This window comes from Macaca fascicularis, chromosome X, assembly GCF_037993035.2.
Source record: "Macaca fascicularis isolate 582-1 chromosome X, T2T-MFA8v1.1".
NCBI classification, from domain to species: Eukaryota; Metazoa; Chordata; class Mammalia; order Primates; family Cercopithecidae; genus Macaca; species Macaca fascicularis.
Genome location: NC_088395.1, coordinates 72,286,615 through 72,314,538, shown reverse-complemented (window position 1 = coordinate 72,314,538; position 27,924 = coordinate 72,286,615). Strand labels below are relative to the sequence as shown.

Genomic DNA, 27,924 nt, shown 5'->3' with positions numbered 1-27,924 from the left:
ATTCACCCATAACAGCCTTATCCATTGGCTTGCCAATTATTCAAGCTTTGATGTGTAGAAAGCCCTTTAATACACTAAGCTGTTGTACTCTTAAGCCCAAAGGCACACCAGACCCAACACCCTGTCCGTTTGCATAGGCTGCACAGTCAAGGGTTAACAGTACAACTGATGAAAATTGAATAGGCCAGCAAAGTTGTTTCCTTCTCCCTGGGCTCACCACAAAGGAAAACACTCCCATACTGAAGTGAGAAGACTCATCCCAAAGGTCACCCCCACAACCTCTGAGTCTTGTGGAGGAGACTCAAAATAAATACAGCCTGGGAGATCAAAGACCAGAGAGCCCCATTGGCTCCAGGAAAAGTCAAGTCAATACCCTAGCAGGAGAGAAGAATTGCTTCACTCACCCTGGAACCTCCAACGCCAGGAAAGTGGGGGAAGGGGGGCACCCCACATGACCTGTGCTGAAATAGGGAAGGAAGGGGAATGTGTGATGGGACTAGGAGTTTGAGTGAGAGATATAGGGAAGGAGGGGAAGTAAACACACACAGACACTGGTGGCCACCAGAAGTTTGAGCCTCTTTGGTAGCTGGAGGCTGGAAGAAAGGACAGAAATGGCTCTGGCTGTGATGGGGATCTTACTGGGCCTGCTACTCCTGGGGCACCTAACAGTGGACACTTATGGTAAGGCAGAAAGTGGGGTCCTGGCTGCCATTGCTGGCTTATGCAAAAGGCTAGGGGGTTGGTGTTTAAGGTCTACTAAGGAAAGCCTATTCCTGCTGGGCAGGTGAGTGTTCTCAACCAAACTCTGCAGGTTCTCTCAGCCTTGAGCAAAAGGGACGGACGTAGTTGAAGTCTGCTGAAGAAGTCAGAAGGCAACTTTGGGCAGAAATTGAAAAAGGATTTTTCTCTTGGAAAACATCTGCATGATTTTCTAGGGCTTGTATCTCAGGGGCATCAAGAAGGCTCCCAGTGACACCCGAATTTTTCCTCCATCTGTGTCTCTCATCTAAAATTCTACCATTAGACTTAACCCCTCTGCTTCCAAGCTTCGGTCTCTGTTAAAATATATAGCCCCTGAAGAAGGAGTGTTTTCTAAGAGTTGGATAGGATTGTAGAAGTAACCTATACCACCCTTCATTGTCATGAATAAATGCTCAGAAACATTCAGTAGTGATTGAGATTTCACTGTTCACTACCTCCGCAGACCATCTAGTCTATCCAGGAGCAGCTCCAACTGTTAGAAAGTTACTATTTGTGTTGAACTAAATTCAGTTCCCTCTGACTTCCATCCAAAAGCCCCAGCTTTGCTTCTTGGGGCTACACAGAACATAGATACTTCCTTGCCCTGTGATAGCCCTTCAAAGGCCTGAAGACAAGTACTATATCTCCTTGACTCTTCTCTCCTCCAAGCTGAACAGCTCCAGCTTTTTCAACTGGTCTTCATAGGACTCAGTTTTTTACACATTCCTGGGCTAACTCACTTCCCTATAGACATGGCTCAATTTGTCTGGGCTATTTACGGGTTGGATACAAATCCCAAAGGAGGATGGACTATTCCATAGTCACATTATTTCCTTGGAGCTTGGGAAGCTCCATCCTCATTTACACTCCTGAGAAGTGAGATGGATTTTCAGGAAACTAAACCTGGGTAACAGCTAAGTGAGATCCAATATAGGGTAAAGGGGTTTTTTTCTGCTTCCCTATCATCCCTAGAGAAAAAGGCTGGATAGGTGTTAGTTTGGTGTCACTTGTGAGGTCAGAAAGAATCCAGCTTTCCATAGCTGACTCTGATTAGATTACCCTATCCTGGGGCTCTGTGACCCATCAGACTCTGGAACCTCAGAGTTAGAAAAGACTCTGAATTAAGTCAACCAAAAGAAAAAATAATTTGCCCCCAAGCCAAAGAGCATTAGTGGCAGAGTTAATACTCCTGAAAAAATATTTTTCTTTCTATAACTACCATATTTCCATTCTCTAGTAAGCTTTATAATGTATCTCTCTACCTTCTCCAAGTCTGTTGGTGTGAGCTAGGGCTCAAGCCTGGGGCTTGAGGGAGCATTTTAGAAATGTTAAATTTAAATCCTGTGTTTGTGTGCGTGTGTGTGTGTGTGTGTGTGTGTGTGAGAGAGAGAGAGAGAGAGAGAGAGAGAGAGAGAGAGAGAGAGAGAGAGGAGAGAATACTCATGTGTCTTGTTCCTTCCCCAGCCTATGAGCTTTTCTAGACCTGGAAGCAGGCCTTCCATTTGTATATAGAATCTTACACTATAGACCTGAGGCTCAGGTTATGCTGAGCTGTAAATAATACCTTCCTTCTCCCTGGACCTCATTGTTCCCAGCCCATCTGTACAGTGAGGAGGTTGACTTGACTGGCCTCAAAGGGGTTTCTCAACTGGACAGCTCTGTGGGACTGCAACTTCACTGCTAAAAAGCCTGTAGGGGCCAGAATAAGTTGCTAGCCTCTTCCTGTGGGGCTAAGAGATATGTCAAGATAATCAAAATTTTAAAAGTTCTAATCTTCACATTTTATACACATTTTAAACATTTCAGAAACATTTTATAAACCTATTATATAAGCTAATCCTCTATCCAGGAGGCATTCCAGGAAAGGGAGAGAACCCAGTCATGTGGGGGAATGGGATAGAGACATGGAAAATGTCACCCTCTTTGTGATGACGGGAGGAAGGGGATTCAGAAAGAGACCTAGAACGGGTCTTATAAAGGAGCACACACCTAGTAAATTCAGCCTTTCTTTTCTTCAGTGCCATTACACAGGCGTCAGACATTTGCTTTTATAAGACTGGGACCCAGGACCACAATAAGCTCAATACTGTTCCCTCTTTCTCAAGCCAAATCCTCCCCCAACAAAGCTCCTTGAGTCGGTATCCAGCGCTGGTCTTTCCACTGAAGAAGGCCAATATTTGAAGGAAATACAAACATTTCCTGAGGGAGGAGAGCAAAGCTCAGGCATTATGGGAAAGATTTTTCAGAAAGCAGCTGGCAGATAGGGGCATATTTTTTTTCAGACAATCATGGGATAATATCTAACCCTGAGATAACATCCAGAAGCCATGTCAGGTAGGCCCAAGTAAGAGGTTGCTGGTTTCTATTGTGACTGATGGTTTAATAATTTAAGAAGGTAAGAAAGCAGTGTGGCTTCTGAAAACCTGTATTCTAGGCCTCTAGGCCTAGCTTTGACCTTGCTATCCATGTGACTTTGAGTAAGCATCTTCCTATCTCTGGGTTTCAGCTTACTCATATGTACCATAAGGGAATGTAACTAAGTGATTTCTAAAAGCTCTTCCAGCTATGCCATTCCAGAAGACTCCAAATTCTATCCTCTTTTGTACCTCAACCCCTGTTATACCAAGTGGCTTGCCATTTGGTGGTTTTAAGGTATCCATAATGGGCACAGTGTTCTGCCAGGAGGTGGGGGGTTTCCCGAAATGGATTTTTCATACCCAATCTTCCAGGAAAACCAGGAGTATTGTTTAATTTGGCCAACATTTTACATTGGTTGCTAAGACAGCCCTGTTATTGGAGACACAGGCTGTTGTTTCCTCTCTGGCTGCCCTACAACCCACAGACAACCTAGTACCTGCCCATAACTCAGTAGATTGTCTCAGACAGGAGAGAGTGGTTCCTTACCTTACCATATGATGACTTCTCCTTCATGTCAATATTAAATCTGACAACGTTCCAACCTAATGAATCTGTTTATCCAGGGAATGACATATTGAAGACTGCTATAGGATCGGAATAATTTAAGACAACTACAACAAGTTTCACTTAGGGCATGGGACAAGACTGACATTTATCCAGCACCCACTGAATGCCAGCCACATGCTAGGTGCTTTCACATGTATGAACTCATTTAACTTTCACAATTATTCTCTATAGAATCTTTATTATTATTTCCACTTTACTGATAATGACCTGAGGTTCAGATAGGTTTGGTATTTTACCCAAGGTCACACAGAGAGATATGCAGTAAGGCAGACCTTGCGCTTACATCAGTGGTATTCCTACTACATCATACACTCCTTCATTACCCTCCTGCTCTCATTAGGGGCTCCTACTTGATTCTAAGAAAATTACAAGGAAAGGTAGAAGGTAAAAGTCAGTGGTATTGTGGTTTACTTCACTTTGGAGATCAAATAACATGAGGAATAGTACAATGTCATTTTTCTTGTGATGCCCTGTACCTATAATCCAGTCACTATGCAACTAATGAAGCAGGAGGAGGAAGAGGAGATAAGAATAAGAAAAAGGAGAAGGAACAAAAAGGAACAGAAGCATAATGGAAGAAAGAGTGGAAGAAATAAAGGAGGAAGAAGGGAGAGGAAAAGAAAAATAAGTAAAAGGAGGAAAAACATGCCATTTTGGGAAGTCTAGTTACAAACTCTGTCCTATTCATTCTGAGACGGAGGAGTCAAGCCTGACCTACTTCCAGAAGTGATTTTCAAAACTGAGAAATTGAAACTAGCTAGCAATTTTTTTGATAGGCCACACTGAGCTTTGTGAGAATTTCCAGCAAATTCCCAGGGAGGGAAAACACAAGCCAGGCCTTGTAGCTCCCCTAAGGTCAGAAGGAAGACATGCATATGCATAGACAAAGGCATTTTCAACTGCTCCAGATGTCCTCACAGCAGAATACTGCTTTGTTGCCCAAGAGGGGAATGTGAGAGTGCTTTTCAGAGAAGAGGAGGGACATTGGGAAAGTCCAGAGGAAGATTAATGGGAAATAGCCTATTAAACCAAGAGGCTTAGATAGTTTTCATGGGGTTTAAGGATGGTATATTTGTGCTTGCATGTGGCCAAAAATATGCATGGGCATGTGTGTCGATGATAATGAAAAGCTACATCTGCAATCACATGGAGGTGTGAACTGTCTATAGCACAGTGAAACCTACTACCTGGTGAAAATTTACTGCCAGCTGGAACATATAATTATATAACTTCTATTTCTATTATAGTCTATTAGCACTGGACCACTTAAGATTAGAAGGGACCTTAAAGAGCAATGCTAAGACCCAAACAAAGCCTAGAACTCCCCCAGACAGCTTAATTCATCCATAGATAGCTCTGATTAATCACAAAGGCCATTGTAAGGCAAACCATCCCTTCTGCGATGTGGAAGGCAGAAAAGAATATCATAAAAAGAAATAGAATTAGGAAAATAGGGCTAACCAAAATCTGCCCCTCTTGTATTCCCATTTGTAGGTCTGCGTTCTGCTCTCTGCCAAATTTGAAGCATTCCAGGAAGTATGTAGTGGATCTAGCAACATGGACTTATGTTTATTTATTCTTTTCTACTCAAAGGTTTTTTCTTGGGTAAAATTTGCTATTGATATCCTAAGAGTCCCTGGTGAGGGCACAGGCTAGAGGCTTGACTTTAGTATCTCTATTAACAGAAGCCATGATGCTGGACAGTACATTCTGGGAGTTAGAAAGCATACACTCAACCCATCCCAAAGATGTCATCTTCCATTTGCTTGACTGAATACTGGGAATTCTAGGCTCAATTAAAAGCTTTTGAATAAATATGACTGAATAGTAATATCTCATATCTTTGAAACCACCTCTCTTAGGAGAGACATGAATATATTGCCTAAATATACCCACCCCACACTCCTGGCCCCAGTTAAATAAAACAAAAAAATCTTCAAAATAAGAGCTTATGGATGGAAAATTCTGATGGGAGGCTATGGTTGTTTCAACATCCCCACCTCCTTCCCCCAGCCCCATCCCTACCCCTAAGTGTTTCCTTCTCAAGCACGCCAAGGAGCAATCTCCCATTGCTTCTATCACCATCCCCACTACAGCCAGCTTCAGGATTTCACTCAGAACCTTTTCCTTTCTAGACCAAGATTGGATGCAATCTTTTCCCCCTCAGGATGAAATTTTCCTATGTATCCTTGCTAGGAACTAAGAGAAATCAAAAGGAAAATAAACAAAAGAAATCGGGGAAAAAAAGTCAGGTTTACAAAGTGCAGGTTTCAAATTTAACAATAACTAATGATTTTGTTAAACAGAAATGTATATCCAGACTTCTTCCTCTCACCTGGTTCTACCCTCAGTATTTCCTTTTTCCTGTCTTTCAGAGAACAGCTTAGGGTTGGGACCCCAGTCACTGAGTATTTCTAAGGGAACAAGAGAAAATAACAGGGCAGAGGGCCCTTTCTTGCTGATCTCAAAAGCCTACACTTTTCTCCAGGTGCATATTTACACAAAATGAAATAGTCCAGACCCAAATGCTTAGCATTTTTGCTTCCACATCTCTTTTGGAAAATGTGAAAAGAAATTTTTTTCATGGATTTGCAGAATGACAGAGTTGATAGGGCATCTACCATCCAAACTCTCCACATTATAGATGAAGTAAATTAATCTTCCATGGTAGAAAGTTGACTTACCTAGGATCACCTCCATAGCAAGACAGTAACATAAAAAAGGGCTTGAAACTCACAAATCTAAACAATGTTAAAGGCTTTCATTCTGAAGACTGTTTTTTTTTTTTTTTTTTTTTTTTTTTTTGAGACGGAGTCTCACGCTGTTGCCCAGGCTGGAGTGCAGTGGCGCGATCTCGGCTCACTGCAAGCTCCGCCTCCCGGGTTCCCGCCATTCTCCTGCCTCAGCCTCCTGAGTAGCTGGGACTACAGGCGCCCGCCACCGCGCCCGGCTAATTTTTTGTATTTTTAGTAGAGACGGGGTTTCACTGTGGTCTCGATCTCCTGACCTTGTGATCCGCCCGCCTCGGCCTCCCAAAGTGCTGGGATTACAGGCTTGAGCCACCGCGCCCGGCCAGAAGACTGGTTCTGATTGACGAGAAGGCTGGCAAAGAGCAAAAGGGCACAGGTACACAAAAGTGTGATAGAAAGAAAGTTGAGTGTTTTTTCTCAGAAACCTTTTGAGGTCTGTCGCTGCCACCTTAGTTGCCAGATAGGTATGCAATCTACGTTTGCTTCTTTCCTCTGTTCTGCTTCTTCAGGCCGTCCCATCCTGGAAGTGCCAGAGAGCATAACAGGACCTTGGAAAGGGGATGTGAATATTCCTTGCACCTATGGCCCCCTGCAAGGCTACACCCAAGTCTTGGTGAAGTGGCTGGTACAACGTGGCTCAGACCCTGTCACCATCTTCCTACGTGACTCTTCTGGAGACCATATCCAGCAGGCAAAGTACCAGGGCCGCCTGCATGTGAACCAAAAGGTTCCAGGAGATGTATCCCTCCAATTGAGCACCCTGGAGATGGATGACCAGAGCCACTACACGTGTGAAGTCACCTGGCAGACTCCTGATGGCAACCAAGTAGTGAGAGATAAGATTACTGAGCTCCGTGTCCAGAAACGTGAGTCACTATGGGGGTTAGAAAGTACTGATAATCAATGAATCAATAGTGGATGTAATTCTAGAAACTCCTGAAAAACCCAGAGGCCTTTGTTTATCTATACAGAGGCTCTCCACAGGTATATGTGCTTATCAGAGAAAGTGGACAGGCAAAGAATTATTAGGGTTAGCATTCCCATGGTTAAATTTAAGAAGTGCTGGGAACGGTTCCTGACCTGCAAATCTGTATCCCTTCAAGTGTCCCAGAAATGCCAGCATCCATAGCCTAGTTACCCTGCTTGGGTTCTGGGATTTACAACTCAAAAATCAGTATATTTAATTTGTAGATAGATGCTGATAGAGAAGCTCTGGGGAAAGGGAGGCAGAGGTTAGCCAGGATAAGTTTGCTTGGTGGACAATTTTACAAAGGTCTGGCCCTGAAAACCTGCAACTGCAAAACTCAAAACTTGAGCCCCAGAACAAACTACATTATTTTTAAAGGTCAGTTGATTTTTACTTCCAAATATTCCAAAATCCCAGGTAATACCAAAAAGTACCTACCTTCAAAGGAAGCCATTTTGTTTGTATTACCCTTTCCTTCCTATTTCCTCCAAAGTCAGAAGCCCCCTTTAGTTCCAGTTGCAGATATATGCATGCCCTTATGCCCAACAAGAGTGATTCGGCCTTGTGGTCCCATATCCTTATGACTGCCCAGAGTTTCCTGTCTTGTCTTTTCTTCACAGTCTCTGTCTCCAAGCCCACAGTGACAACTGGCAGCGGTTATGGCTTCACAGTGCCCCAGGGAATGAGGATTAGCCTTCAATGCCAGGCTCGGGGTTCTCCTCCCATCAGTTATATTTGGTATAAGGAACAGACTAATAACCAGGAACCCATCAAAGTAGCAACCTTAAGTACCTTACTTTTCAAGCCTGCGATGGTAGCTGACTCGGGCTCCTATTTCTGTGCTGCCAAGGGCCGAGTTGGCTCTGAGCAGCGCAGCGACATTGTGAAGTTTGTGGTCAAAGGTGAGTGGCCCTCTTTCCTGGTGAGCATCTTAACAGACCAGTTTGAACCAAAGACACTCAAAATGTGCCCTTATGCAAAAGAAGAATTGGGAGAACAGGGTCCCAAGCAGGCAATGGTTGTACAATCCCAAATTTAAAAAAAATGGGACTGGGGACAACAGGGATAGAGACATTGCCCGTCATGCCATAGGTTAAGTAGATAAAGACAGTGAAGGAAAGAGTGAGATTTATTAGCACATTGTATTTGCCAGACACAAAGTACAAGAACTTGACACATATTTTCTCATTGAATCGCCACAACTGTCCCATGAGATAGTTATCATTACTTTTACTTTACAGAAGAGGAAATAGAGTCAGAAAGGGTAATCTACTTGCCCGTGGTCTCACAGCAAGGAAGTATAAATCTGGATTTGCACTCAGATTTCATGCTCTTTCTACTATGTCTGATTGTTTCTCATGGTTGAATCTATATTAGATCCTGGGCACCCTTCGAAAGCTGTTGTTTTTTGTTTGTTTGTGTGTTCTGTTTGTTTGGTCATTGTTTTGCTTGTTTGATTAGGCTTGATCTAATATATTTACATGCTTTCTTTTAACTTCCTTCCCCACTTCATTGTAAAGCCAAATACAAGTTCTGGTTGAAGTATCCTTGAAGATGGGTTCTGGTTCATCAAGATTTGACTATTTCTAACAGCACTGTCCTGGGAGCACTACGAACTATGCATATAAACACTGTAAGCTGAGGCTTAAATGAAGAGTCCAGCAGTGATATGTCCAGATGAGTTTTCTTAGCTTTCAAGAGATATCCTTGGAAAGAAAGACACTCCAACAAGATTACCATTGCCCAAAACATGTTGGAAACTAACTGATTTTAGGGAATTGCCCTCAGAACCATCTGAAAATTATTGTCTTCTGAGGATAGATCTGTATAAGGAGAGGACGTAAAGCTAGCCCAAATGGCTTATTACCATTTGGCTAGGAGACTGATGTTGGTTTGAGACTCTTGTGTTTGCCTGGAGGAATTTGTTTCCCAAAGTTAAGCTGTAGTGAGGATGTGTGTGCTGTAGATCATGGTTTGTTAGTTTGGGGAGGAACAGGAGTGGTCCACCCTGAAACAGTTATACGAACAGTGTCCCAGTTCTCTAAGAGCTGACAGTTTGGTCAAGCAGAGAGGGCAGGGCATGACCAGAAAGCCCAAGAATGCATACTTCATAAAGAGACTAACTGAACATTCTCGCCTTTCTGTGAGTTACTTCTCAGACCATCTAGGCAAGAACTTGCTCACAGTAAATCCGCCTGCCTATTCCTTCTCACAGTCAATGCTTATCACAGTGCTGTTAGGCAGTGCTCGCCATTGCCCCCTACTGATAGATAAGAAAACTGAGGCTCAGGGAAGTTATTCTCAGCCTTCCACTCTTCCCTGCTCTGTGAGCCAAGGTAATCTTTCCTGGCTACCTCTACCTGCCTCCCTGTCCAGCCAACCTTGTCCCCTGAGTCTGACTCCCTGTTTCACCTCTGCCCTATGGAACTCTCAGCCCTTCACCCTTCCACCTCACTCTGCACTGTTCTTTAGTTCTAGAAGGACTCTGGAGGCCCTGCTTTTGCTCATATTCTTGGACTGCTGAGCTTTGCTGACAAACAAAACAAAACACAGATATGAATTGACTCCACTTTAATTTGATGCTCTGCGACATCCACTGCCTGCCCTCATACTGTGTGTCTATCTATTTGCTTATCTTTGTCTCATTCCTCGTAGCAGCTTTTCAGAACATTTCTACCTTATTTAAGGCCCCCAGCCCCACTCCTAAAAGGTAAGGTAACTTCCTTCCTCTGTAAGAAGGTCCAGGCCCTCTTCAGATGTGAATTTTATCAACTACCCTCCTCTCTGCCTTGATATTTCCCTATCCATTTCCTCTTGGCTCAGAGTAAGGTATGCTTTGCTCCTCTCCACAACAAGCCCCTCCTCCTGAACTCAACATCAGCTACTCCAATGCCCTGCAATACCCTTTATCCTCTACCTAAGTCAAATATATATGCACGCATAATATATGTATATATGTCAGTATGCAAGCCTAATACATACATATATATATATATATTATTTTAAAAAAATTTTTTTCTCCATCTGCCACCTAATCTCTCCTATGGTCACTACCAACCTTCTCATGAAGGTAGCTTCCACCAGCTGAACCTCTCAATTCATTCACCACACATAACTTTGTAATTTGGTGTCATCATTAACCTCTGTATCACCAAATCCCAAGGCCTCTGCATTCATACTTTTCCTCCTCAACATCTCTGTGACAGTGGTCCCTGTTGGCCATTTATTCCTCCTCAGTATTCTTTCAGTCACTGCTATCAATGACACCAATTTCTCTTGGTTCTTCTAAGACCTTCCTGAATGATCCTTCTGAGACACCTTTGTTGGCTCTTTTTTCATTCACTCCTTAATTGTAAATGTTCTCAAAGACTCAATTCTTATTCATCTCTGCATGTATTTCTATATTATCAGGAGATTTTATTTACTTCTGTGGCTTCAAATATCACCTGTAGGCTGATGACTCTCAAACCATAATATTATCTGTAATTTTTTTTTCCTGACTGCTAAATCCCAGTGTCTAGTTACCTTCTGGACAGCTTCATTTCTAATCTCAGCTTGTTCAAAACTGAATGTACCTTTTACTCACCAAACCTGTTCCTCAAACCTGTTAGAAAACACAGCAGTATCTTTGACTCCTCCTTATCTTTTAACTCGCATGGTCAAATAATCATCAAGATTACCAAGTGCTGTGAATTCACCTACTGAATCATGTATCTTATTAGGATCTTTCTTTCTCTTCCTATACCCTCATGGTCTCATATTCTCTTTTAAAAAACAATTTCAATCATCTTCTAAATGCTCTCCCCATGTCCATTCATTCTTATGAAATCATCAACTTATTCAATATTTATTGAGTATATATTTTATGTCGCTAGATTATAAAATTCAAGAGTGCAGAATTCTACCTATCTACTTCATGACTGTTCTCCAGAGCCCAGCAAAGTATTTGGCACAAAGAAGACACTAGACACTAGACGAATATTGTATTTGTTAATGAATGGGCAAAATATGCTATTGCCTCATCTTTGAAAATCCTACCACACTGTTGTCAGAATTATTTCCCAAAAAAGAGGCTGAACAATTTTTGCTTCCTTTCTCAAAAGGAAGTAAACTTTTCTCAAAAGGTGTAACCTTCTGTTACCCCCCATGGATCCTTCCAACCAAAGAACAAAGCCCAAACTCTTTCAGTCTGTTTTCAGCCTACCTGTCCAGCTTTATCTACTAATATGTTTCTCCACATCTAAAACGGAGCATGCTGTTTCCTCTGCTAGCAGGAGGGAGGAGCTTATGGTTTTCTCATGTCTTTCCTGAGCAGGTACATGGCCCTGTGCTTGTGTGTGGCCTTCTAGTTTCCCAGAACTGTGTCAGAACTCTTCAAAATCCCTAGGGAAATCTTATTCCTCAACCGTTTTTAAGGCTATTTTGGTTAGTTTTTGTTTGTTTGTTTGTTTCTCTCACCTATTATCCATTGCCTCAGGCAGCTGTGTGACAAATGCTACCCCATCCCTGGGGAGAGGCTCTTAGCACTGGGTTACCAATAAAACAAGTCTTTTGAGTCAGGTCTTTCAGGGAACCACCAGACAGGCCAAATAATGGCAATTGTTAAAAAATGAAGTTTGTTGGGCCCACTCCAGCACCTGGAATGAGGTTGTATGTTCAATATTACCTCTGAAGTAGAAGGGGTAAGGGGACGAGGATAAGTTAAAACAACATAAAGCTTGCTGTTCTTACCAAAACTGGAATATTTTTCTTCCATAAATTCTCCCTAAGGTGCTGCAAACCTTTGGCTATTTTGCAAAATTCTAAAAAAAAAGTTGATTGTGTCAAATTTTGCATTATTTCACTGATGTTGTTAAAAGGTAAATTTCTGGAGGTTATTATGCCACCATTTTCACTGATGTCACCCATTGCCACCTTCTTTGTGATACTTGCCAAGTTTCTCTCAAGAGAATTAACTACTAGGTCTCAGTTAGAAGTTAGTAAAAAATAAAATATATTTTCCCATCCAAGTTGACTCACCCTCTGAACTCTAAATACAAGTTACTTCCAGATCTATTAATCCTGGGTTTAAAACTCTGTCCTTGATTGATGTATGAAAGCTGAACAAGCAACACAGAACTTACCAGCATCATGACAGAAGAGACAGGTCCAAGTATGGAACTGAATGGCCTTTACTTACTTCCTCTTTCCCTAGGGCATTAAACTATTCACCCAAGGGTACAAGATCCCTTGAATCGGTTCCCTTTTCCTTGCAGACTCCTCAAAACTACTCAAGACCAAGACTGAGGCACCTACAACCATGAGACACCCCTTGAAAGGTGAGTTTTACTATTGTTTGAGGAAGTAGTAGAGGTCCAAAATGGTGTCATGGTAGCCAAGGAAGGAATCACAATGCCATTGAATGGCTAATAAATAGTCAATTGGTTCCTCAGCGAGAACATAGCAGTAAAGGAATGGAAACAAAAGAAAGGTAACAATGATGAATATATACTCTTTTTTTGTGAAAACTTCTGAGGCAAAAGGAAAGAGAGAGTTAGAATACTCCCATTGGAAATACAAAAAAGGAGAACACCAAATTCTATTCTGCTCCTAGTTTGACTTGCTGTGTGACTTTGGGTATATTACCTCCCCTCTATGGGACTTCTTCTGACTGCCCACACCTAAAGTAAGAAACAAAGATGCCTCATCTCATGGTACTAGTGGTTGATAACATGGCCAGGCACTCTGGAAAGTAGAGCACAAATGGCCAGAGAAGGACTCCAACCTTTGCAACCATCTCTTACCTCTCAGCTTTTTGATAGAAGAGAGATCTCTGACCCTATTTTCTATATTCATAGCAACATCTACAGTGAAGCAATCCTGGGACTGGACCACTGACGTGGATGGCTACCTTGGAGCAACCAGTGCTGGGCCAGGTAAGAATATTGTCAGGATTTCTATCTTTTCTTCTTGACTCTAAGCTTTGTGACCAAAACTTTCCATTATGCACACTGTTCTACAGGATTGAACTCTGCAAGTCATTACCTGCTATGTGCCAAGCAATGGTCAAGGACACTGAGGATGGGTAAGGTGGGTGGGATGTAGAGAGAGAGATACAGATCCAGGGATGAGTGAAGTCAGAGTGAGGTTAAGGGAAGTGATAAATCTGTCCTTTATTTAGTTCTCTGTTGCCATAGTAATATACTTTCCAAACATTCTGAGCAAGAAATAGGGATAGGGACATTATGACATCATGACCTCAGCCAGGTAAGGATAATGGCAGAGCGTCATTGCTTGAGCTCTTAACCAGGGCTCTTCAAGCCACTTGAAGCTGATTTCTGATTCCTCCAAGGCCTTGAATATTCCCAAGTCAGGGTCTCAGAGAATCAAATCCCAGATAAATCTTTTGTGTTTCACCTGCATCTGATAGTCAGCTGGTGTGCATTGACATGACTACATTGGCTGTTGAAATAATAGAACACTCTCACACCAGTTGATAATTAGCTGCTCCCCTTAACCCCTGAACCCTCCATTATTACCTGGGGCCGCCTTGTCCCATTCCTCAGAACTCTCTAGACCACTCCCTTGGTCATGCAACAAAAGGTATACCAAAGAATCTCTAAGACTCCAAGTCTACAGTAGGCATCTGTTGTGATTGGTTGGAATTAAATAGTTTGATAACTATCACTCCTGGTACTCATTCTCTGCCTGTGTATAATTGAGAGTGGACTTCCAAATGTTCTTTGTACCTCTCCTTTCCTGATTGTAGAGCTTTTTGGCTATCTCTGGGCAGCACTCAAACCTGTTTTATGTGCCACATTTGCATTGCCATCTTTGGCTTCAAGACTTCCATAGCTCCATTCCTGTCCCAAAAGAACATCTCTTGGGAGAATAGAAGTTAGAAAATGCCTCATAGGGAGTTGGTTTGGAAAAATGAGAAAATAACCTTGGGCAAAGTCAAAGTTCTTAGATATTAGGTCTGCACCCTATTTTCTCTACCAAGTTTTTAGGACTTGACTCTCTTCAAAAGAGAATATTTCTTCGATTTGTACCAGCTTATAACTTGAGTTCTCTCAGTTCCAACAAGACACTCTGAGGACCACAAATACTGGATTCCTAGGACACGATATCTTAGAGTCTCATGAAAACAAGCCAGTTGCAGCAACAAATCCTAAGTACACTGAGGTTCCTTTCCTTACACCTCTCTATCACCTGACCTAGCTTCTTAGATTCAGAATATTATAGCTAAAAGTGCATTAGACATCATTCAATCTTTTCATTGAACTTATGGGGCAACTAAGGCCTAGTAACAAAACTAAGTTTTGTCTAAGGTCACTGTATTCATTTTTCCATGGCTGCTGTAAAAACTTACCCAAACCTAGTATCTTAAAACAGCATAAATATATTTTCTTCCACTACTGGAAATAAGTCTGACACAATTATCATTGAGCTAAAATCAAAATATCAGTCAGCAAGGCTGTGTTCCTTTCGGAGGGTTTGGAGCAGAATTAATTTCCTTGTCTTTTCTGGCTTATAGAAGCTACCCACATTCCTTGGCTCATGGCCCCCTTCCTCCATTTTCAAAACTAACAATGTGGCATTCTCAAATCTCTATTCCTTTTTACTATGTAAACTAACATACTGACAGGTTCCAGGAATGTAGATGTGAATATATTTAGAGGACCATTATTCTGCCTACCATAGTCATATATCAAGTAAATAAGAGATCTAGGACTGGAAGCCCAGTTCAGTTTATTCTTTCAGCTTTTAAGCATAATGGGAGTATGTGTCTCAAGTGGCTCAGTGGAAATATGTTTTGATAAAGAAGGAAGCTGGGGACTTGACCAGAGAGTGTGATGGGAAGAATCTTTGTGGCTAGAAGTAACTGATCAGAATCTTAATAAGGTATGTAGCATTTTTGGTGAAGTTGGAAAGTCAGAATATTATTTTCTTTTTTCTAAAGGAAGGTGAAAACCTTCTGTCTTGGCCCTATAGAAAGCATGGACAACTAGCTCAAATGTCCAGGCCAATCAGCCCACCGTTGAGTCTCTAAGAACCTATTTACACATGGCATCCTTTCTCAAGTTTTTCTCATGAGCCTGGAGGTTTTTCTCTCTGGCTAGCTAAGAAGGTTAGGAGAATATGGAAAATGAAAAAGAAAAAGGCTTGGCCTAGTCTGGGTTATTCCTTAGGGTTTTTGTTTCTGGCCTTATTTTCAACCAAATACCACTTGATCTTGTTTTACCATCTAGGAAAGAGCCTGCCTATCTTTGCCATCATCCTCATCATCTCTTTGTGCTGTATGGTGGTTTTTACCATGGCCTATATCATGCTCTGTCGGAAGACATCCCAACAAGGTTAGTCATGAATATGAGAAGGTGGCTTTGGCTCCTTTGTTCTTTCTGTCAGTATACTTGAGCCTAAATTCTGTATCAGGCATTGTGTTAGGCACTTCAAGAAGCTCCCAGCCTAGTTTGGGAGTGAAGGTGGGGGTGCAGGGAGACAGATGTTCAAGCAAACAATGGCATAAGACTTATGGAACTAAAAGCACTAGGCTTTTGTACTCAGTCAAGTACAGCCATCTTTCTAATGAGTCACCTTGTAATGATGCAAGAGAAAGAGAAGTCACAATCCCTGCCCTCGAGTTGCTTACAATTTATTTAGGAGATTCAAGGTAGAAACATGGAATTTATCAATAACAATATATAGCAATAGAGGCTATAAGCTCAAAAACTAGAGAAGATAATCAATGCTAAAGGGATCCAGAGGAGAAGAGAGTCATTTAAGGCTTGAGTAATTAGCAAGGGATTTCAGAAGGAATAATATCTTAGACCACATTTTGGAGGATGAAAACAAGTTGTAAGGAGACAATATTTCAGGAAGAGAGAACTACATCAGCAAAGTTGTAAGGGCCTAAAAGACAACTGGGAGTGGGATCATCAATAAAGAAAACTTCTGTAGATGGGCAACAGAGAAGTACAGTGGGAAAGGAAAGTTTATTCCTGATTATAGAAGGCCTTAAACGCCAGGTTAAATAATTTGGACTTTCTTCACCAGGCCTTGCAAGGGTACTAAAAATTACCAATTTTTTCAAGCATGGAAGTGGCATAATGACAGCACAGTTGTCAGGACCATTTAAAAACTATGAACCAACCAAGGAGGAAAAAAACTTGGGATGCTTGTTTCTAAAAGGAAAAAAAAAAAAAAAAAAAACAAAAAAAAAAAACTAGCTATCTCTCAATGCCCAGTGTGCTAGTCATTTTGCCTAACATCAGTTTGTCTTATTCTCTGTACTATCTCTTACTCCAAAATAGCCTGGTTACTACCATGGGTCTGATGGATTTCCACCATCAGAAGAGAGCCTTGAATATCTCCTCCCAGGTTTTAATTATAAGCTCTGGCTTTTGCCAGTTAGCATGGCTAGCACCATGAGGCTGAACTTGATAGCAGATGCCTCACATGACCACAAACCCCAGGGGCACTAAAATGAAAGTATTCTCATATAGTCTTGATGAGGCTAGGCATAAACGGTAACCACATTAAATTGTTTCTCTCTCAAAAACCTTCCATGGTTTCTTATGGCCCAGGGGATATAGGTCAAAATGCAGCATTCTATTCCAGGCTCTCTGTGATGTGGCTCTAGCCAATTTTCTCAACACTCACCACTTCCTTATACCTAGTCTCATTTCCAAAAATTCCTCTTTCCTATCTTTCTATAAGGGAGATGGCCTCAGGGCATCAATTTAATTTAACATAATTACTGAGCACCTATTGTGTGACAGGTGCTGGGCATATTAAGATGAAAAAGTCACGACCCTTGCAGTACAGGTGCTCATAGGCCAATGGGGGAGGCAAGACACAGAAATGCAGGGATCTACCATAAGGCAGAATTCCTGTGGTTTCTCTTGTTTACTTTGTTGTCATTTAATGCTTGAATTTCCAGTTGCATCCCCGAAAAATTATAAGCACCTAGAGGGCAGTACCAAGAAACATCTGTCTTTGCACTAACCTAAGCCTTTGAACCTGTACGGAATATAGGACACTCCTCCTCCACAGACTCTAGGGGGCAATAGTGACCAATACCATGGTTTTTCCTGGGTATATGGTGGGAATGAGTGCATTTGGGAGTGGCTTGGGTCATGGTCATCAGCATCAGGCTAATCCAGCCCCTTCTTCCTGGTATCCGGCCTTACAGTCAAGTTTCCCACAAGGACTCTCTGGGGATCCTTGGGGGAGATTCCTGGGTAAAGAGCAGGTCCAGTTCCAGTGCCCTCCCTAAACCCATACCCAGAAACTGCTCCAGCCCAATATCGTGAGTCCAAGATGACAAAAGGGATAGTGACCACATGTGCTTCCCCTTCCTTTACCTGATAAATTTGCATCTCTGTGTTTCAATTCATCTCCCCAATACCTACCAGGTGTTGGAAAGCTGAGACATATTAAAATCCCCTCCTCTGTACCCTTCCCTCATCTTTTGACTGGTACCCGGGATCCATGCTTGACCTTTGTCCACTTGCCCTGAAAACTTTTGACATGATTCCTCCTTCTTTTCTAGAGCATGTCTATGAAGCGGCCAGGTAAGAAAGCCTCTCCTCTTCCATTTTTACCCGTCCTTGCCCTCAATTTTGATTACTGGCAGGAAACATGGAGGAAGGGGGGTGTGGCACAGACCCAGTCCTAAGGCCAGAGGCCTTCAGAGTCAGGACATAGCTGTCTTCCCTCTCTCAGGCACCTCCTGAGGTTTTTGTGGCCCCCTGAACACAAAGGATAATTTAGATCCATCTGCCTTCTGCTTCCAGAATCCCTGGGTGGCAGGATCCTGTGAATTAATTGGCAAGAATTCAGGCAGAAGGGTGGGAAACCAGGACACCAGCCCCAAGCCCCTTCTTATGGGTGGTGGGCTCTTGGGCCATAGGGTACATGCCAGAGAGGCCAACGACTCTGGAGATACCATGAGGGTGGCCATCTTCGCAAGTGGCTGCCCCAGTGACGAACCAGCTTCTCAGAATCTAGGCAACAACTACTCTGATGAGCCCTGCATAGGACAGGAGTACCAGATCATCGCCCAGATCAATGGCGACTACGCCCACCTACTGGACACAGTTCCTCTGGATTATGAGTTTCTGGCCACTGAGGGCAAGACTGCCTGTTAAAAATGCCCCACTAGGCCAGGATCTGCTGACATAATTGTCTATTCAGTCCTTGCCTTCTGCATGGCCTTCTTCCCTGCTACATATCTTCCTGGGTAGCCCAAAGTGTCTGCCCTGCCAACACTGGGGCCCCTGGGAGTCACTGGCTTTGCCTTAGAATTTGCCAGATGCATCTCAAGTAAGCCAGCTGCTGGATTTGACCCTGTGCCCTTCTAGTATCTCTGCTGGGGGCTTCTGGTACTCCTCTCTAAATACCAGAAGGAAGATGCCCATAGCACTGGGACTTGGTCATCATGCCTACAGACACTATTCAACTTTGGCATCTTGCCACCAGAAGACCAGAGGGAGGCTCAGCTCTGCCAGCTCAGAGGACCAATTGTATCCAGGATCATTTCTCTTTCTTCAGGGCCAGACAGCTTTTAATTGAAATTGTCATTTCACAGACCAGGGTTCAATTCTGCTCCTACACTGTAAGTCTAATGTTCTGACTCTCTTCTGGTGCTCAATAAATAATCATAACAGCAACTTCAGTCATGTTGGTCTTCTCTCACAGTATGGTAGGAACTACTAAAAGTAATTAAAGTGAGACTAGTTAAGAAGCCTGGGGCCCCTGAGAGTATGTATGTCACTTTTGCTTTTTTGGTCTTTTCCCTTCCCACACATGCCACTCCTACTTCACTCCACTGGTAAGTCCAGTGAGGCACAGTGAATACCTGATTAAACAGTACTCCCCTGGCTTCCCTTACCCAACATGTCATCCTGCCAGGTCCACCTAGATGATTCTTCCCACATCAGCTGGAAGCCTGAGAAAGAAAAAGTCCTGGGCTGGGCGTGGTGGCTCACACCTGCAATCCCAGCACTTTGGGAGGCCGAGGAGGGCAGATCACGAGGTCAGGAGATCGAGACCATTCTGGCTAACATGGCGAAACCCCGTCTCTACTAAAAGTACAAAAAAATCAGCCGGGCGTGGTGGCGGGCGCCTGTAGTCCCAGCTACTTGGGACACTGAGGCAGGAGAATGGCTTGAACCCGGGAGGCGGAGCTTGCAGTGAACTGAGATCGCGCCACTGCACTCCAGCCTGGGCCACAGAGCGAGACTCTGCCTCAAAAAAAAGTAAAAAGAAAAAGAAAGAAAATAAAATAAAAAGTCTTTCTGTCTCAGGGGACTATGAATGCAGAGATGAAGGAATTTCCTTCTTTCCAAAGTATGGATGCACCAGTTCCACTTCTTTGAAGCTTAAAATTTTGGGGGTAGTTGCGTTTTTCACAGGTTATCTGCTTTAGCTCCTGTCCCCTTCTTACAATGTGAGGTGGGGATAAGAGCAAGAAAGCCTTTCTCTTCAAGGAGGAATAGGGCTCGGAAGTGTGTGTGTGTGTGTGTGTGTGTGTGTGTGTGTGTGTGTGTGAGAGAGAGAGAGAGAGAGAGAGAGAGAGAGAGTTTGTATGTGTACATAAGTTCCTACACCTACACTTTTAAATCAGGCTCCCCTGTGAGGAGGACCTGTTCTGACCCAGGTCGACATAGCTTTGTTTTCTCCGTGTGATTAATGTCAAATCAACTTCTGCACTCTTCAAGGAAGTTGCCATGTTGCCACTTCTGGTTCCCACGCAGCCCCTAGGTCAGTTCATGTTTCACAAGGAGTTGCTCCCCTTTTGCGATGATTACAGAAGTCAAAATAGTACACAAAACTAACAAAAAGGAGTTCTCCACTTCACCACCCAACATACTAAATCCATGGTAAAACCTCAACATTTTCTTCATTCCAGACGCTAGCTTCTCCTAGTTGGCAAAAGGAACAACTCTTTCTTCCCTGTAGTGCTTACAAGCCTCTGAAATAGGGTCTCCACCCAGTGGAAACCTCAACTTCCTTCATGAAACAACTTTGTGTCCAGACCCTATAGCCTTTGAAAATAACCATTATCTTTCCCTACTACCCATAGAAAAATGAGTTCCAGGTGTTGGAAAGAGAATCCTGGTTGCATTTTCACCGGTAAAAGGAGCCACACATCCAGGGATGCTTCTCCATAAGAGCTAAGGACTCCCAGGGATATCTCAGTCATTCGTCTTAAAGAGCCTAGAGATTACTGATTCTAATACTCCCATATTAAAGATGAGAAAATGAAGCTCAGAGAGGAACAAAAACACAGTTAGTGGTAGAACAGAGACCAAAGGTCAGGCCTGTGAACTCCTCAGTGCATGTATTTATTGCAGCATCTGGATCACCTTTGCTTCAAAACTGAGAATTTTTTTAAATACAGGACAAGCTAGTAAAGAATTCCAATGTAATAGAGATAGTCCACAGCTGCAGGATAGGCTAAACAAAAATCAGGTGGGGACCTTTCTTAGGCAGATGGCTGGTTGGGGAAAGTAGATGAGTGAAAAGAGGAAAAGATCTCCAGAAGATAGGGAAGGTATAAAGTTTCTCTACAACAGTTTCCCAAATCATGCTTCATTGGACATTGACACAGGAGAAGGCCTGCGGGGGAAAAGAAATTCATGATCAGATAGGTATGGCAAAGGCCTCATTCTATGGTTTCCTCTTTGAGTTTCTCAATGCAACGTTAGACTATTAAAGGCTCTGAAAAATCCTACAAGAAAGCACCTGTATAACTCTGCGTAATCAAGTAATACCAAAATTTATTTGCCCTCTGAGTCTGCTATTTTGCCTTCTTCCCTCAGCCCTTGACACTGTTTCTCAGGAATAAAAAAATCCTTCATGCTGGCTACTACTTCATATGCTCTGTAACATTGCGGTGTTCACAGTTTGATTTTTTTTCAAAATCCAGAGTACAATTTGGCCCCAAAGCCTAAACCCAAAGCTAGTGGACTAGAGGAAAATCAGTCAATCGGTAAATGTTTATTATTTTCTGTAACTAAAGTACTGGGTTTTGGTAGGGGAGACAGCAATCAAAGACATAGCCTTGTCTTCTAGAAGCTCACAATCTAGTTGGGAATTCAAGAAAACCCCCTAGAAAAGTTCACTGACAATTCAAGAGTTGTCAGTTGTCACTGACAATTCAAGAGGGCAATTCTCTTCTATTGCTGTTAGACAGTAGGAGAGAAAGGGGCACATACCAGGGCCCAGGCAAGAAGTGCTTTGTGAATGAAGAAGGAAAAAGTATAAGTTGACTTTCAAAAGTCTCTGGAAACACTGGACTTTAGCTGATACAGGAAATACAGGGAAGAACTGGATAGGCAGAAATAAACGGAGAAAGTGTTCCTAGAGGAAAAGACATGTGGAAAAGGGAAGAGGTAGGCAAGATCAAGGAGTATTTAGAAGGCAAGACTGAGTGTCAAGAAAGTGAATTTCTAACCCCTGCTTACTCACATAAACCGTGATGCTTGTGTGAGAATTCTGATGTCCTACATGGGAGACTCTGGGAGGGGAATGTGAAGGAAGAAAATAATAAAGAATCAAAGAGCACTTCCATTCTTGAACCCATTATACATTTTCAAGTCTATTGCACCACCATCAGCACTCTCATGGTGTGTGTATACTCAGCCCAGGGCTGTATTTCCCAGAGATGCTACACTTTTTCTCTGGTGTCCTCAGAAAAAAATGCCTCAGTTCCTGCAGAGTCACATAAAATAACTTGTGAGAACTTGGTGCTTGGTGAGCATCCTTGTATCCAGCTGGCAGTCCATTCGTCATATGCCATCTGCCCTGGCCTGGAGCTGGTAAGCATATGCCGCACTTGGGGTATTTGACAAACTGACACTCTACCACACGGAGTGTCCAACTCAGCTTGTCAAATACACGGAGCGTGGCACTGCAGGAGGCCGGGCCAGGAGATTCTGTGGGGAAGTGAGATCTTCCTGGGAGATATGACCCTAGAGGGAAAGAGAGAGAAAGGAGTGATGAAGTCACACCCTTAGCCCCAGGGAGCTTGCTGAAAGAACCAGACAAAGCAGCAGAATATGAAAGTGAGCAAAACAGGCATAAGGTTCCTAACCAGAAGAGAGATCCTGAGGATAAGCAGGTAAAGCCCAAGTGACACCCGGTGCTCAGCTGGAAGCTCATCAGGCCTGAATCCTGTAGCTATGGTATTTCTAGGGGTCCCAAGCTTCAATGCGTTCCTCTGTGCAGCAAAGAGGGGAAAATTTGGTCATCATCCTGCCTCCCTGACTTGAGGAAAGTACCAGACCCCAGAGACAGCATCCTTGCTCCCTCTTCTCAATTCTCCCAAGCTGTGTTTTCAGTGTTGTGGTTATGCACATAGGCTTTGAGGTTAAACGTGAGCTTAAATCCTAGTTCTTCCATTAGCTAGCTAGGCAACCTTCGATCAATCATTTCGCCTCTGTGAGTTCAAGTTTGCTACACCCACAAAATGTATTAAGTATAGTACCTACCTCATAAGATTATTGTGAGAATGACAGGAGATAATGCATGTAAAGCCTTTGGTTCAGTATTCAATACATAAAAAATGCTCAAAAAGCAGTGGTTGTACCACTAAAATGAAAGAAAGAGCTATTGGCAATTGATTTAGCAGGATCTGGACAGGTGTGACATTGATTTCTTGTGGTCTCAGCCTTGCCTAACATGATCCTCTTGTCCCATAGGGACTCAAGAATGGCAGCTATTAAAGTGCCCTTAAAGATCATCTAGTCTCACTCACTTAGGTTATAAATGAGAGAACAAAGGTTCATGTTGGGGAGGAGACTTGTAAAGTTTACGCAATAAGTTTTTTACAGTTCAGCAGTATGCCTTATACAGCTTTCCTCATTGGTTATTTTGCCTCCCTTCTCTGTATATCCCTCTAGGAAAGGGGAGACACATCAACAAAGAGGGCAAAAACAGGCAATAGCTTTGCAATGCAGCATTTGGGATCAGTGAACCCACAAGCCACCAGGGCAATAAGGAAGCTGCCAGGAGCAGGGTCAGGTCTGAGACTTCTGGGAGAATTCCCTTGGCAGCAATCAGATCCTGTTGCTAAAAATGCCAGGCTGCTGGTATCAAATTACTGCCCTTACCAGCTGTGGCAGTTGATCTGTGAGCAGGTAGCTGGTCTACATTAAATATTGTCATGAAAAGTTGCAAACTTCCCAAGGTTACCAGAAATGGTAAACTGTCCCCATGAGGCCGGAAAGCCTTGTCCCAGCCAAGGCAAGACAGAGGGATTCAGCCTTGTCTTTCAGCAAGAAAACACTGTATTTTTTCTTGCTCATTTCTTTTAATTGAATGTAAGGGGGTAACATACCCCTTCAATTTAAGTTCTGGCAGTAATCTCAAAACTAAAGCTCTTTCACCCCCTCACTTCCTTTTCTACCTACCCAATTCAGCCTAAGCCAACCAGCAGCAAAAGCAGCAGTCATGATCACCAGATATGCCATGAAAGAATCAGACAAACTTGTGTTCTAATGCTGTCTTGGCCATCAACTAGCCAATCATGGCTTGGGCATGTCTTTCTTTGGGCTTTAGTTGTCTTCTCTGGAAATGGGGACAAGAAGACTTACCTGGCAAAGTTGTTGGAAAGTGTTGCTAAGCTTTCCAGAACCTCCCACATAGGAGCTCAAAAGGACCCTTGTCTCAGCTCCTGGACCTGTGATTGGAGGCCAGCCAAGCATGCTGATTAACAGAGTCTGAGTTGGGGATGGCAGGGAAGAAAGAAATGGATTGTTACCTTTTTTGTATCATTACCCTCATTGGTTGCCAGCTCCAGTAAGAAGACCTATATAAGGGGGAGGTGTTCACAGCCTTTTGAATGCCCTTTCTGACTTTATTCACCTCCAGAAACCCTGGAAAGGAGGCATGAAAGGGGCAAAAAATTATTAGTACTTTGAAATTTGGAAAGCCTTATAGACAACATTGCTCCAGTATTAATGGAAGAAGTTAGTAGCTGAGCTGAAACTAAACTGATTTCATTTCCACTCTTGCTGTTCTAGTCCATGCCTCTCCAATGGAGTGTGTGTAAGAAAATCAGATTCAGTTGAGAAATGTTCACCAGACCCATAGAAAGAAGAGATAAATGTCTATGTGGGATGATATTAAGGGAATTTGAAAGCTCTTCTCTTGGGCAGATATTACTTAGAATAACATCATTTTTACCCATATGAAATGCAAAATCCTCTATTGAAGAGCTTCACCAAGCCTCTATTGTTGACACAAAGGGTGGGTCAGTTTTTATGGAAGGAATTGGAGGGAATAGACCAGAAGAATGAGGGGTAAGTAGGTGTCTAGGAATCTCTGAACACTCAGAGAGAACCAAGTACCTGAAAGAAAAATAGAAGAAAAGAAGTCTTCAGGACCATGCCTAAAACTTCCAGACTGCCTCTAGTATGAGGAGGCCCAACTGGGTCAGTTACAGGACAGGTCCTGCTGCTTGATGTCTCAGTCCTCCTAGGATAGAGCAAAAAGAGGACTGATCTGGGAGCCACCCAGCTCTGCTACAGATTCTCTGTATGACTTTGGGCAAGTCCCTTTCTTCCTCTTTCTGGACCTCAGTTTTTTCCATAAGTACCTAGTCCCTAAGAGCCTTTCAATTTTGAACTTTTAGGAGTCAAAGATTGGACTAGAGAAGAGGCTTTCATCTTCGAGTCATGCCTCTCAGAGAGTGCTATATGGATTGCCACCAGCACTTTCCTCTTGGATGTGTTCAGTCCCCCCACCCCACAGTTACATATGCAAAGATTACACTCATCTTCTTTCTTGACGGAGGGCTGACAATCATGAAAATAAGGAATCTAATAACTATGAGTCTCTAGACAGCATTTATCTAATCATTCTTTTCCTCTTTTTAATTTTTTATTTTGCAAAAGGGGTGAAAAAAACTGTGTCCTAGATTGGAGAAAGGACTTAAACAAAGATACACATTGGGTAAATGGTAAAATCAGGACTGCTACTAAGATTTCCTGACTCCTGGGTCCAAAGAACATTCCATTTCCATGTGACTGTCTCCTAAACATCCTATTGTATAGAAAATATCCTATCCCCTTTTCCCCTCTACTAGAAGCTCTAGAATAAAAGGCCAGTGGAAACCTTCTTCCTCCCACCTTTGACCTTGATTCCTGAGGAGGGCCTGAAGAGAATGGGATGGGCAGATCCAAGCCACCGTTGACTGCCATGGACACTGCCCCAGCTTGGGAATCCAAGAAGAGAGGGCAAATGGATACCATACCTGTCAGTGGAGTGGTGCCTTGGTCATGGAGGGGACACTGATTCCCCAGTGCTGAGCCAACCTGCAGGGGCCAGAGGGAATTGGGCTTTATGCCGTGAGCAAGAAGCTTGTGTGTTTTGAAGGGCCCTTGGTGTCTTCAACAGGAAACAGAAATGAGGAAGATAAGACTGAGGTTAGCCAACGGAAATCTGGGTGCAAAATGACAAAACAATGCTGTTGTGAAAGGGTCTGCTACTGCAGCAATAGTAGCAGGCCACTGCCCTGCCTCCACCAACTCCCAGCTGACCTTCAACAGACAATAACTTTCCAAGCTGCAGAGAGAGACAGTAGAAAGCACCTGACTGCCCTAGGCTCTGCCTGTGGATCAAGGAGGTTTTCCCAGAATAATTGAGGGAAATCTGGAATGCCAGAACTGAGACATTATCTAATGAAAAAACCCGTAGTCAAAATTGAGAAATGGAGCCCCTAAGGGATAAAAGGAAATGCCCAGAATCACAAAGCAAATTAGTGGCAAAGCTGAAATTTAAACCCATCCCTATGGACTCCAAATCACGTGTTCTTTCACTCTGTCAGAATACCTCCTGGTCCTGGAATACCATTTTATTTCCAACATCTCTCCTGGCATACAGAACCAGCTACATAGTTTGCAAGGTGCAGTAAAACATGAAAATGATAGGGTCCTTATTTAAAACTTAAGAATATCAAGATGATGACAGCAGAACATTAAACTAAGTGTGGGGTCCTGCTAAGCATGGAGCCCTGTGAAGCTGTACAGGTCATATGCCTATGAAGCTGGCCCTGGGGCACAGCTATGACCACAAGCCACATTCTGTCATCTTGGGGCTTGCAGAAGGAAATAAATAAGGAAATTTACAATTATTAGAGTACTTATGATATTCTTTTATGTGTATTATCTAATTTATTCAACTACTTTCTGGTATGGTATTATTATTCTTATTTATAGGTGAGGAAACTGAGGCACACAGAAATAAAGTGACTTGTCTAAGGAAACAAAACTAGAAAATAATAGAGAAGGCAGATTTTTCACTCAGGTCTAACTCCAAATGTTGAGGGTTTCTTCTACTTTCCCACACTGGCTACAAGGAAGGGAGAAGAAAATAGTTGACTTTGAGAAAGAAAAGATAGTGCCAGATCCCTAAGTTCAACTGTGACCTTCAGGCTAATGAGGGACATGAAAAGTGTGAAAAGAGGGTGAGTGGTTTCCTAGTGCCTCATGTTTGCAGTCTCCAGGAAGTCCCCATTAACAGCCAGGAAGATGACAAATTCCCACCATGCAGTGCCCTCCACCATGAATCTTGATGGCATGAAGGATGGGAGGGGCAATGTTTTCAGGGTATACTTTGACAGCTTTCAATGACTGCAGTGCCCTGCACAGTCCTGTCTACACTAGTGGAAGTATGGCCCTGAGTGGTACTCAAGCTGTGGTAAATAATCTTTCCAAGCTACATACATTCTTATAAATTCAGGTTCAAAGAAAGACCACATCCTGTGAGCCAAGAGCCCTGGGCCCCAGTCCCTACTCTACTACCTCCTGGGGCATTAGTTTCTCCTTTAACCAACAGAGGTTGGACTAAATGGTCTTGGAGATCACTCCAACTCAAACATTCCCTGGTTCCTTTGTGGCTCTTCGTTACTCACTGTGGGCTTCCCCGTGGTTGTAGGACCTGAGGCTCTGTGGAAGCCTGAGATAGGGATTCACTTGCACTAACATCACTCTGTAGAAAACTTCCTTCTATCAGAATAATTTATTGGCTCAGGCCTCAAGACCCCAGATCTAGCTTCTAGAAAGATTCAGTTCTTGTTTCTTTTTGGTTTCTGACTAAAGCTTGGAGCAGAAGTAGGGTGGTCCTGTGGGCACTTTGCTAAAAAGGGACCCCCTTCTTCCTATGCACACCATGGAGATTAAGTTTAGCTACACATGTTTTTTTTTCTCCCCTATCAATCAGAGTACTCTACAGGCCTTTTAACAGGGGTTTCTGGAGACAATGTGTTTACCTAAAGTAGTGATTAACGGTATCCATTTTGAGCCCAACAACAGGGCAATAAAAGAGAGCATTAGGAACCAGAAGGCTCTGAAAATCATACCACCTATGCATAGGGCCTGAATGAGAGAAAAGGGAACTGGGCTCAGAGTTCCTCTTTAGCCCACAAACACAAACTATGCTGGGAAGGGCCAAATTTCCAATAACAGTACAAAGGAGCTTCTTCTTTTTGAT

At 43.0% G+C, this 27,924-nt stretch overlaps 1 protein-coding gene and 1 long non-coding RNA gene across 20 annotated transcripts; one reads left to right on the top strand and one right to left on the bottom strand.

Annotated features, from left to right (window-relative positions):
• Positions 1-544: 544 nt before the first annotated feature.
• On the top strand, positions 545-19,097 carry VSIG4 (V-set and immunoglobulin domain containing 4). 12 transcript variants are annotated; one of them, XM_005593796.5, is made up of 8 exons: positions 545-681; positions 6,986-7,342; positions 8,064-8,345; positions 12,699-12,761; positions 13,281-13,358; positions 15,675-15,779; positions 17,978-17,999; positions 18,429-19,097. In XM_005593796.5, the coding sequence occupies exons 1-8, from the start codon at positions 612-614 to the stop codon at positions 18,433-18,435; spliced, it is 984 nt and encodes a 327-aa protein (XP_005593853.1). In that variant the 5' UTR covers positions 545-611; the 3' UTR covers positions 18,436-19,097. The 12 variants fall into 12 exon arrangements, with proteins under 12 accessions (XP_005593853.1, XP_005593850.1, XP_005593852.1 ...); XM_005593793.3 differs by having other exon boundaries at positions 18,338-19,097; XM_005593795.4 differs by lacking the exon at positions 18,429-19,097 and adding an exon at positions 18,222-18,267.
• Positions 19,098-20,753: 1,656 nt separating this feature from the next.
• Positions 20,754-25,750, bottom strand: LOC102143783 (uncharacterized). Of its 8 annotated transcripts, XR_012429927.1 has the most exons (4): positions 25,688-25,750; positions 24,194-24,308; positions 22,526-22,651; positions 20,754-22,403 (listed from the first exon to the last, which is right to left on the bottom strand). It is a non-coding gene; the product is annotated as an uncharacterized lncRNA (long non-coding RNA). The 8 variants fall into 8 exon arrangements; XR_010584469.1 differs by adding an exon at positions 24,783-24,909 and having other exon boundaries at positions 20,754-24,308; XR_010584467.1 differs by having other exon boundaries at positions 22,526-24,308.
• Between the last annotated feature and the right edge of the window lie 2,174 nt (positions 25,751-27,924).